Genomic DNA, 12,500 nt, shown 5'->3' with positions numbered 1-12,500 from the left:
TGGAAAGTGATTATTAGGTTAGGGAAAACCCTCTGCTAAGTTAAATCAAATTGTATGGAGCGGATTCAGAGCAACCTTAAAATTTTTTAATTGCAGAGAGAAACGAAATTGGGCGATACTCGCTGAACGATCCTAACATCATATCGGTGTTGAAGCTATTCAATTAGACGCCTGCATTGCGTCCTACTTGTATGCAAATTCCACCGACTACCAAAGGGAAATCGGCAGCGAATCACTGCGCCTTTCATTTTTATGTTTTTTTCTCCATTTTATCACACTCATTTTTAAAGTTATGATGGTACTTGATCGATCAATGGCCGTACTTGTGAACTTTTTACTTAAGTTCGCTTTTTCTTTTGACATAGGTAAAGGATCTTGACTGTGACGGTTTGTTTGGGAACATCGAGAGTATCCTGGAGACTGCAAAGAAACTGTTGAAGAGCCTTGAAAAGGCTATGGAAAACAAAGAGGGAAAAGATCAGGAGTTAGGTACAAATCCCTTTTTGTTTCGGGAGACTGCAGTTAAACGAATGAAAGCGCATTCTTGTCTCTGCTCGTTGAGCGTGAGATCTGTACAACTGTTCTTCCAAAATATATACAACCTCGGGAGTGAGAGATTGGTCCACGGTGCAACGAGCTGCAAAGTAGAAAGCTTAAGCAATATACAAACGCCACAAAACAGTTATGTTTAAAATTAGTTTTAAAAATATCGAGCTGCAAGTTTAAAGTGCTTTTTACATGCATGTACATTTCTTTCTCGTGCGTTTCCACACAGTACAGTGTCATGTTACAAATTTGCGTCTTTCATTATGGCGCTGCGATCTTATGTTCACACGTGTTTTCTTGTAACGGTACGGAATTCAACATCGGTCTGAAAATTTCTTGTAACGGTACGGAATTCAACATCGGTCTGAATTCGCAGCGGTCAAATGGTTGAAAAGGTTTCCAGTTGAGCGCGATTCGATTCCCTTTCTTTATGCTTTGTTGCACTTGCTTAAGGACGTTCGCGCTAATTGTTTGTGCGCAACGTTACTGCGCAGGTAACGCGACTGTAATATGTCACGCATTACTTCGAGCATTAGTGAAGTTGAGGTTTTAAAACCTTTGCAAAAACCGTGGACGATAAGTCTTGCACAGCGTTAGATCAGAGAAGATCGTGATCAGTCAAAATTGATTTAAAATATTTATGAAAGTCAAGTAGACTACTGCACGACTGATATTCGCGAGGTTTTATCAGTCGTGCACTAGTCTACTTGACTTTCACGCAGATTTTTCAGGCATCAGTTACAATAACATGGCGACAAAAACGCCGAGGAAAAAATTCCAGGCCGGCAGAAGAATGGCAAATTTATTTCCGAAGCATCATGAAACTTCAAAGAGAAGTGAGCGGGAGGATGGAAAAGCTCTGGAAAAGGTAGCTGATCGAGTAGACTAGTGGCTGAAAGTTTGGAAAACTCGAGGACGAACCGTTGCGTAAATTTAATGGGGCTGTTTCTTTTTAATGTTTTTATTACCCTACGAACTTAAGTTCAAAGTGAATGCATGTTTTTAAAGTTCTTTTCCTTTACTTTCGTGAAAATTGAGCAGTATCGTCCTCGTCCGCTTGAATATTGCGGACCTGCGTGGAAACAATCAGCGATTGAATTTCACTAAAAAACACACTCCAGAGGATAAGCATGACGGCAATGGAGAGATATTATACAAAACACCAACCAAATGAAGATGACCCCTGCCTAAAACTTCGTTGCTATGCTCGAGAAAGGTTTTTTTTTTTCGGTAAAAACCTTTCATCTCTTCAACGATCGATCCTCTCTTGGGTTCCAGTCCTTGCCCGACAGGTCACGCAAAAGCGTGACAAACGAACTTTTCCAAGAGCTTTGCAAAATCACATCGATTTTACTCGTTCAGATCATCGGTGACCCCTATTTTTTTTTAATCATGAATCACTTACTTTACCTACTATCTACAAAATATGATGAAATGAAAAAATTCTCACCGTAAGAAGTTATCTTTTTTTAACATTTTCTTTCATCGTGCCATCGAATTCCGGTAGTGGTTGCAACGGATAGAGCTTACGAAAACGCTCGTCGAGGATGAACTCTACTGTTTACCACATCCCTAGCGGCTTACAATTATCTAAAAATCTCACTCCTAAAAACCTATGCACGGAAACTTTCACTTCAACCGTTTATTTTCAGGATTTTCGATGGATGAGCAGATGAGCCTACATCTCGCTATTATGACCGATTTCTCGAAATTAAGGCATTTTTCCACTGCCATTTTCTCCGAAACAAAGTCGGTGACCCCCATTTTTTTTTTTCATTTTTGGAGTAAGTACTTTATGACCTAACTCTAGGCGAGAAATGAAGAAAATCTCACCGTAGGAAGATTTTGGCGCGAACGTCCTTAAGATAAAAAAGTCTTATGCGAACGGCGCGACGCTTTAAAAACAGGACCAAAATGAATTGCTGTAGAGTTACTAATTACTAGAATAATAAGCTCATAGTTCTTATTGTGTCACTTACGTTTGGCAACTTGCAGGGAAAACGGCTACACCTTATTGCACTTAACCAAACGTTTCATTTGCTATTTTTTTTAATTGGTATTAATATTCTTCTAAGGTAAATGCTTTGTGGACATTGCTGAAGAAATGAAGGAGGTGTATGCTGTTTACTGCAGGAACCATGACGATGCAATCTCACTCATGGAGAAGGTGTTTTAAGACAAAATTACTTTGAAATGTCTTTCAGTAACTCGAAGCTCCGATTTAACTCCATAATCCCCTTCTATTTCCCCCCTAGGAACTTGAACTATGAAATTTTTTTTTGGAAAAATCATCGTGTAGTATGTATTGGGTGGGGAAGGCTTGCACTTGAACGATCCTTTGGGGCGGGACAATCCTTCGCGATTTGGTTTACATAACTGAGAGTTAGGGATTGAGTTTCAAATTCATGAAATGCATGACCTCAACTGGTTGTTTTGTAGTCAACTAATATCTTCCGTGCTGGAGTAGAATACGTAGGGCTAGAACTTGTTTACCGATGGTATCGTGCTTTCCATGTGTAAGTATATAAGATGATAAGGTGCAAGAGCTTGCTATTTATAAAGGAGGGGCCGTTTAAAATACCAGAATACTCTTTGTTTGTTCCCCCAAATTTTGCATAAACATTGTTTTTGTTTTCTCTTGGGACCATTTTAAGTCCTAAGAGAAACTGGAAACAATGCTTATGCAAAGTTTGGTGGGACAAACAAAGAGTATTATGGTATTTTGCGAAGTGGCCTATTCAGTCAGTGCTGAGATCTCGATTTAACACTGCGGCGCCCGCATGCAGATCCAGCGCCTTGCCCACTGAACCATACATGCCGCCGAGGTTCTCCGTTTTTAAATAATTTGTTATCAAGTTTTGGCTTCACTCATGCTTATCGTTTAAAATTATTACTCTCATTGCTGGCATATAGATGTTAAAATTCGCCTTACTTCAAATATTATCGTTAAGTCTTTTCACCCTCCGCCAATAGGGAAGATGTCTATTTACAAAAATTGCTTTTGTTTTTCAAATGTACCAACCATGCAATAGAAACAAAAGATCCTTTGTTTCGACAGCCAATGAGGCTTTGGTTGGCACATTGATAACAATGGGGGACGTCAACGATATCTTCCCTAAACTGATATTAAGCCGTTTGCTCAAAATAAGGAGTTTTAGAAACAACGACGGCTACAGCAACGACAACGCCACAAGAAACAATAATATCTTTGGTTGAAAGAGGAAGAATAAAAATAATTAAACCGAAATGCAAACCAGCCAGGTCTGTGATGTCATCTGGGAGATGGTCCCATTCTCTGCACTAGTTTGACCGTAAGAAAAAAATACTGCGAATGTTATAAACTTCCCCTTGACTTCTTGCCCGGGATATTATAACCAGAAGGGTTAATATGCTGTCATTCCAGGTACCGTAGAGGGCGTTATTTTTAGCTGTCCAAGGGCTCCTGGCGTCACAAAACATTGCGCTTAACGAGGAAAAGACAATCGTGATGAACAGTGCTTCACGATTTTTGCTGTCTTTTGCCAAACACAGCCATTTCCTCGGATGAACGGGCTACACTGTAACCTCCGTTTCTTGACGCACGAAATGTTCGCCATAAAGTTACTAGCTCTTTTTTTTTATGTTCACTGGTTATAAACCCAGATATAAAGATTTGCGCTTCAATAAAAAGCACCTGATACGGCTTTTTGAAACTGAACACAGAAATAAAACTGTACTTTCCATTTTTCTGAAATTTAGATTTCAGTGTCAAAAGACAAAAATAATGGGGTAAGACGTACTTTCTCTTGACGCCGTATGTCTTCTGGTTTTTTTTTTCGCAGTATGAAGATGTGCCCGAGATTCAAGACGCCTTTTCAAAGTGTTTAGAAAAAATCCGGTAAGCTTACGTTATGTCAATTGTGATTTGTCTGCGTTGAAACACTTTTTACCTTCTTCTCCATATCTAAACAATTTCTTTCCTTGAAGTAGATCTTCTTGTTGTGGATCTCTCCCCTTCCCCCTAGACAATGTTGAGGGATAGCTCGGTTTTTTCCACTTTTTTGCATAAATAACATTGGTTGGGTTGGGAAGGGGGGGGGGGGGGGCGGGGAGGGAGTTATCGTTGGGCCTTTGTTTTAGTTGTTGTCCAAAAGGGCCAACCTAAAAGAATTTCAACGATTTTTGTCCAGGATTATAGCGTCTCTGCCTCCAGGGTTTTGCATGAGCGGGCGTGTAAACGTTTGTGAACTTTCTCCTCCCTGTACTCATCGCGTCATCTTGTCCTAATCTGGAAAAAAAGACTTTTACTGGCAATAATCGTACGATATTTAGTACACAATTAGTGTAAGTTTTGTTTGCTCTCACATAAGAAATTAGCTCGAGATGTTTGATTGTGATTTTATACATCTTTTCTTCAGGGAGCATACCCGCTGCTGGGACTTGTCTTCATTTCTCATAAAACCGGTGCAGAGAGTTCTTAAATACCCTCTCTTGTTAAGCGAGCTTCTAAAGGTATTTTGTGCTCCGGCTGACTTCTTTTGATTTGCTACCAGTTTTTTCTTAGATTACGAGAACATTTGCCGCTTAAAGGAGCGGCAACCCGTCATGCTTGGTGTTGTCATAAAACTATGAAATATTTCCAATTCTTGAGAGCTTTCTGGAAAGCTGTACCTAACCTAGCCTGCGAACGCAGACGTATTTCCGGCGGTCGTTTCTCTCCCCCGAAAAGTAACGTCTGCGAGTTCGAGCTGCAAAACGATTTCTGTGACGTAAGATCTTTTGTTAGGTTTTTGACCAATCAAATTGTATGATAGAAGCAAGCTCGAGTTACTCTTGCGCGACTTCGCGCAATTGCGTGTCTGAAATACAAGCCATACACGTAAGATTCTCAGTTGTGGAGCGTGATTATGAGTGATGTAAACAACCATGAACGAAACTCCCAAGAAGATTTCTCACGATTGTGAATGCTGCATTCTTTGTAGAGGGAATTCTCGGCGGCTAAGGAGAAGATACGTGTGTTTGGTAAAAGCAATGTTGACATATGTTCTTTGGTATATCGTGCCACAAACGTTGATCTTTCTGTTTACGTCGACTGTGAAAAGCTGGCCATTTGTCGCACGCAGTGCTACAATCGTATTCCCTGCAAAAGGTGGACGAAATTAGCGAAGAAATTAGGGGATATTTGGCGGTAGTGTTTCCCTTCGTGTAAAAAGGATGGCGAAAGACAATTGCAAGACACTGGGCATGATTGATCAAGTTACATGTAGCTTATATCAATTGTTTATTGTAGAATTTCATTATCATATGATACATGTTCAATCTGCACTGATCGTGATTAGCAAAAGCTAGTCGAGGCGAGCAGTGGTTACGCGTGTATAAAAGAGAGAACAAGTAGGGAAAGCTACGGTATTCTGTTGTGTTTCACCGACAAGACATGCATTGTAGAACGAACAGGTATACAAATAACTAGTGTACAAAGCATGCAGTCAACTAAAACAAGTAAATATCTAAAATCAATAGAAAGTGCAAATATCAGAAGCCAGATTATTAAGTATTTTTGTTATTAAGACAGATAAATCAATACAGTCATTTTCTTCTGAAAGTCTTTGGAGTAGGATACTGTGGTTTTTAATTTTAAAATTGTTTTTGGATAGATGGCGAATTTCACGAGGTAAACTATTCCAAATTTTTACACCATATATTGAAAATGATTTAATTTGTTTGTCAATTCTTGAGGGTTTAACAAACTAGTCACCTCTTGAAGATGATCTTGTTTTATATGAATAAATGCTTGCTTAAGAAATCAATAAATCAGCATTATTTGGAGTCGATAAATTGTTAGATATGTCATGCATCAGAACAGCTGCAACTGATTTACGAGAATGGGGGACTGCACGGAGACGTACTAGAGACTTTAACACTTATCAGTGACAAATAACATGAGCCTCGTCGACAGTAACTGCTCTGACAGATTTCCGGTACAACTCGCTCATTGCCATTTTCCTCCATGTTTCGTATCCTAGCCATAGTTCAGGTGATCCGAAGACAATTAAATATTCCCCATTCTTTACTTCTTTCGTTTGTTTTACGGTGGCTATTTCAGCCAAAGATACGGCAGTGATTCCCGGGGAATTTAGCCGCAACACTTGATCTTTTATCAGGCTGTTAAGCGGAGAAATCACGACGATGATATTTAATATTCTCGTCAGTTGACTGCAAGCACGAGTAAACCAACGGCAAAGCATGGTAAATCAACGACTTTCCAAAACCCGTTGGAAGATTTACGAAAATATCCTTCTTCTCTTGAACAATGTATTTGATGGACTCCTCCTGGTGCGTATTCAAACCGTCAAATCCAAAAACATTGCAAACCTGGTTGAACGCGTCGTTTAACGCTTCTTCCAGTGTGTCCGCCATTTTTTCTCCACGAGAATACGTGGTTTTACCGCGCACGAATCCTGCGAGTTAGTTCTGGATTTTTTAGAGCTAAACGGTGATTGGTGAATAATTTTTACGTCACGGAAATCGTTTTGCAGCTCGAACTCGCAGACGTTACTTTTCGGGGGAGAGAAACGACCGCCGGAAATACGTCAGCGTTCGCAGGCTATACCTAACCTGGCAGACAAAAATAAATGATGGAATCAAATTAGTTTTATCGTTCTGAAACTTTGCAAATAACTAACAGTGGAAATAGCGAAGTATGCAGAATGCACTCGTCTCGTGCGTTGTGTGTTTAGTGACTTTAAGAGTTGGATTATTGTCTTTACCGTACTCTGCAAAACAACAGGCGCATTTGGTACCAGGTTTGTGGGCGAAAACCCACACCGCAAACCTCAAAGTCACATGAACTACAATTGTAGCTCCCTCGGTCACTTTTTGTGTTTGCATATCTAGAGTTTTTACCACAAAAGTGGCCTCAAGCGATAAGCAAAATATGGCAGGGTGTTTTTTTCCTTTTTAAACTTCACAAACGTAGGGTAACCAAGGCTGTTGCCTAACAGGAGCCCGGTAGCCTGGGGCTCCCAAAGAATAGCTCTGGGCGCCTTAATTTTTCACAGCAACACCTTTCACTTCATATGTTGGGCTCCTAAGTTCTCAGCGTTTAGCTCTGAGGGCCCCTTTAAAATTTTCTTAGGCAGCAGCCTTGGGTAACAGTTAGACATTTGACCCTTTCTTTTTGACTCTCGTTATGCGACAAGTTCCCAGCTTTGTATGGCAAAGTATTTTCGAGTTTCGACCGTTTAAACTAAGATACTGATTAACATGATAAAAGAAAACATGCATGATGGTTGAATTCCTTTTTCGTGGTCTAGCGCGAAACCTTCATATTTTATGTTTATGTCTAAAACCAACTGCTTGCACCTCTAACCTCTCAAACCGCGGTTTGTGGCTTGCGACTCTCAGAAAACGAGGAGTGTTTAACTAACCAGATGTGAAGCTTTCACGACTTCGTGAGCACACATCATCATCAGTGAATTGTGTATTCTCTATCTTTACCCTAAAACTGTTCGTATCATTCCAGTTATAGGATACTTTGCCGTTATTGTAACCCATGAACTTTAGGTCAAACATTGTAGCCACTTTCGACTCTCTTAAGGTGCTTACGATGTTAAAAAGCTGCCAGTCATCCAAGAAGCAAATAGGTGTTTCGTTCGGACAGACCGTCTGAAAGCATCTCATTAAGTTACAATTGAATCAACTTTTCCACCAACTTCGTGTTTTTTTTATTTTATATATCTTTGTTCATCAGTACACTCCTGAAATTCATCAGGATAAATACAACCTAATCCGAGCGATCTCGGTCATGACTGATGTGGCAAATGCTATCAATGAGTTTAAACGACGGAAAGATCTCGGTGAGTGACTTAATACAGTAGGTGACTCAGTTAATACGGCGCTGGACTACCTTACTACCGTTCGCTATGTCTGGAAACGGTAGAAGATGAAATGTAATCCCTCAATTCGGAATCATTAGTACACATATCCCGGCCCTTGGTTCATGGTCCGACTAATGTTACAAAGCTCCCCTAACTAGTCGTGGTCTAAGGGATCCTATATCACATTACTGTATATCAGACCCCAGTTGTTCGAAGGGTGGATAGCGCTATTTACTAGATAAATCACTATCCACTGGATAACTCACTTGCTAGTGATTTAGAGCGAGTTTCAATCGAGTGTCGTAAAACCAAAACCAAATTAATTACTTTGGCCAATCAAAAAGGACGGAGACTCCAGTAAACCAAACGTGCAAAACTCGAAGTAATTACACGTAACCGACACAAAGCGCGGGAAAATGTGCACGCGCGAGCCACGATTGGTTTTGATTTCACTTCTGATTGCTTGAAAAAGTGGCACGAGAACTTTGAACCAATTACTGAGTTAAGTAATGCAAAACCAAAGCAATTCGCTAATTGCTTTGGACACTCAATTGAAAACCGCTCAATCCACCCTTTAGACAACCGAGGCCAGATCTCTTTTACTCCAGGTCTTGCTTCACAAAACAGCATTTGGAAAGAGTAGTACACGTAGTCTCTGCATTCGTGGTCTGGTCCGTGATGAAAAGCTCCCTGGCCATTTTTTATCAACCTGGCCCTAGTTGTTCGAAAGGTGGATAACTCTAACCATCGGATAAATCACTATCCATTGGATAGCGCAATTGGTTTCGCTATTACTTATCCACTCGATAGTGATTTATCCCGGCGGTCAACGCTGTCCATGTTTGAACAACTAGGGTCTGGATGAATCCTTTTCCTATATGGAACTCGAAGAATTTATTTTCTGGATTAGTGACTGCAATGGATTTTACATAAAATAGATAGGAGGTGGAAAACTAGTACAGCCAATGAAAAATAGTGTTCAAACGAGTGTTTGAACGTACTTCCTCGTCGCGGGCATTTTTATTCATGTTTATATTTTGTATACTTCACCTTGTACTCTTCGAGTAGCTAATTGGGATAGCAGTTGGCGAGCCCATCTTACTTAACGTTGATTCGATTTGACCCTGCTTTTTGCCAATGCAGTGATCAAGTACAAGAAAGTGGAGGACAGTGGACTGACAAACATGATACAAAAGCTGAATTGGCATTCAGTAGTAAAAAAAGGCAACAGGTTTAATCAAAGACTGACTCAACTCACAGGACTGGTATCACAGGTACACGCATGCTCAATTAATGTACTCAATGCATACATTAAAAAGATACAATTTGTGGCCAGGTTGGAAGAGAAGAATATTTGTTAATGAAAATTGACTCCAGTTGTATGCAAATCACTGATTGTGTACCAACAAGGCGTAACCAGGTTGAATGTTCTTCTGTACTGATGTTCCCATCAGTTGTTAGCAATAGAGGAAGCGTGGTGCACTTAAGCAGTTTCAGAATTTATGTCACGGTTTAACAATAAGTTTATTAAACGGCTTCAAAATGTGAGGGGAAGATATTAGCATACAAGAAAAAGAAGCCGGGCCTCATTGCTATTCTTTATATAAAGAATTTTAATGAGGAGTGTTTTATGAGGTTTAAAGCTCATGCATGTGACGTTTTATCGATGTTTTGATACGCTGTCAGGTTCATGAAAAGGAAAAGGAAAGGAAAGGAAAGGAACTTTATTTAAGTGTCTAGTCTTTCTAGCGCAGAAGCACTAATTGGGGACACTGTAAATTGAAATTAACAATTAACACAATACAAGTCAAATGTTGGTTTTTAATGAATTATTAATGAGTTTTGTAAAATATCTCATTTTCTTAATATCTGATGGAAGGTGTTCCTAATGTACAAGATACGTCACAATTCCTTCTTTCGAACTTCTGTGTTAGACTGAACGAGTGTTTATTTGACTTCTATTGCATCAAGTTCTGATTTAGCAACAGTTGACGCCGGGAGAGCGAGTGGAATAGTCTGGACTCTACTCTTATCTGACCAATATGGAAATTTTTTCTGCGCGCGCCGTCGCCAACTGACGTTCCCGTTCTGTTGTTAAATCAGCCTTTGGTTTTAATTCGTGGACATTTTGAAGGAAAGTCCGTATTGTCTTGCATAAAAGATGTGTATGGAAATCTGGCACCGAAAAGCGTGGTCTAATTTCTACGGTTGCTCAATGCTGCTCTCCCACCAAAGAGAATTCGTTTTTTTTTTTTTTTTTTTGTAGGGTTAGGTCTTCGCATAAGCTGTTGTTTTTACTTACAGTTTCAAATCCTTAGCTGTTGAATTATAGTTTTCTTTGATTGTTTAAGGACCATTTTCCATTCACAGACTGTTGACGAAAATTTCATTGAGGAAGAGAAGAAGTTTCGTGGAATTGAAAAAACGGTGAAGGTACTGTGGAAAAACATCTCCACTTATTTGGCGGAATTTCAGGTAAACTAAGAACTGTTCTGTTGTTTTAGAGTGGTTTCCTTGTAACATAAGATGAATGTTTTGATTTCAATGAAACAGTTTGTCCAATATTCAACACTGTTTTGAAGCGTTGAGCTTCCGCTGTCAATGACAGTGTTAATTATCTCCCTGACATTTTATTTATTTCCAGAAGTTGGTAGCCTTCTCTAAAGTTATTTAACAATTATTCCATAAGCGCGCGTTGGATATGAGATGGTAAATAGCCAACGAGGCGCGTAGCGCCGAGTTGGCTATAACCAGTCTCATATCCAACAAGCGCGAATGGAATAATTGTTTTATTAAATTCCTTCAACTCCAAAAATTTGGAAGTACGAAATATGGGCAGAAAAAGAGAGCATTATCATTAAAGAAATCGACAAAAACTTGATGAGAACTGATGCGATGTTGTGTAATACCTTGTTGTCAGACAGACGCAGGCTCATCACAAAAACATTTGTTGCCTTTTCGCGTACTTCTAAACGTCGGAATTGATCCAAACTTTCCACAAAAAAAGTTTTTTTTCTCCTTTTTGGCTTTATTCAAAGAGAAATTTGGCATTCGGACGAAAACATTTTTAGTTTAGCAACGCTTAACGCAATCATTTACCATATAAGGTCAAACGAAGGTATATGAGCTGATAACCGAGATTGAGTGAACCAATCAGAGCACGCGAAATGCATTATCCGAGGTTGAGAATTTAATAATTTAGTTTCTTATATAAATACCAATGAATTAGAGCGTTTTCACTCACGTGACCAGTAGCCATATTCGAATTGTGAAACAAAAGAAATTATTTGCATACGAATAGAGTTCAATTCCCGGAGGCGTAGTTTGGTACACCATCATGGCCGCCATTTCTTTGTTTTGGAATACCAACATGGCCGCCGTGACGTCATATGAAAACGCTCTATACCAAATGATCTTTCGCGCGAAAACATGATATCTTCACACATCTTCTATTTTGTCGTAGTTATGCTGACTTTAAACACGTTCAGTAGTTTATCAGTGGATGGTGATGGTGTAATGTATCTCGAGATCCATGACGTACAGTCTCCTTCGCCGCCGTTATTGGGCCGTCACGCAACTCTCGCCCCTCTAACAGCCAGTTCTTTGGGGTTAACATTGCGTGACATCCAAAAAACGGCTGCGAAGGAGATTATACATGATCTGCTACAAACCTGGACATAGTCGTTGAGACATTTTTACCTTCCTTGTCCAAAGTATGCTGCATGAAGTAAATCTTAACAATATTGAAATAGGGAGCTTACGCTTTCCTAATAATATTATTTCCCGTTATTGTAATAATTTCGAGATTACTCCAAGTCGGTCAGCATGGAAAGTGTCTATCAACATTCCAGGACAAAAAGTGTTCGAACGGTCGGATGTTGTTAAAGAAAATTTGAAAATTTATCGTTAGGTGATCACGTCCTTCACACAACCTCATTTTTTGTCATTCCACGTCGTTGTCAGGACAAGAACGGCAAATAAATGCATCAAAATATTAAACGCTATTGCAGCCCATTGTTTTGTGGCGTTCTCGTAGCCGTCGTCGTCGTCCTTGCTAAGCTCTCTATGGGTCCCTCTCTCCCACAAAACAATGTTGAG

General features: G+C 39.7%; 1 protein-coding gene across 1 annotated transcript in view; it reads left to right on the top strand.

Annotated features, from left to right (window-relative positions):
* The window catches only part of LOC138001871 (dynamin-binding protein-like), a 35,808-nt gene that overhangs the window by 15,340 nt on the left and 7,968 nt on the right, over positions 1 to 12,500 (top strand). Inside the window, exons 10-16 of the mRNA XM_068848170.1 lie at positions 366 to 489; positions 2,622 to 2,713; positions 4,368 to 4,423; positions 4,944 to 5,037; positions 8,276 to 8,381; positions 9,546 to 9,676; positions 10,773 to 10,877. Coding sequence (XP_068704271.1) covers positions 366 to 489; positions 2,622 to 2,713; positions 4,368 to 4,423; positions 4,944 to 5,037; positions 8,276 to 8,381; positions 9,546 to 9,676; positions 10,773 to 10,877 — 708 coding nt within the window. The remainder of the gene's footprint in view (positions 1 to 365; positions 490 to 2,621; positions 2,714 to 4,367; positions 4,424 to 4,943; positions 5,038 to 8,275; positions 8,382 to 9,545; positions 9,677 to 10,772; positions 10,878 to 12,500) is intronic.

The sequence above is a fragment of the Montipora foliosa genome, chromosome 1 (assembly GCF_036669935.1).
Source record: "Montipora foliosa isolate CH-2021 chromosome 1, ASM3666993v2, whole genome shotgun sequence".
Taxonomy (NCBI): Eukaryota; Metazoa; Cnidaria; class Anthozoa; order Scleractinia; family Acroporidae; genus Montipora; species Montipora foliosa.
This window is presented reverse-complemented; position numbering and strand designations above follow the sequence as displayed.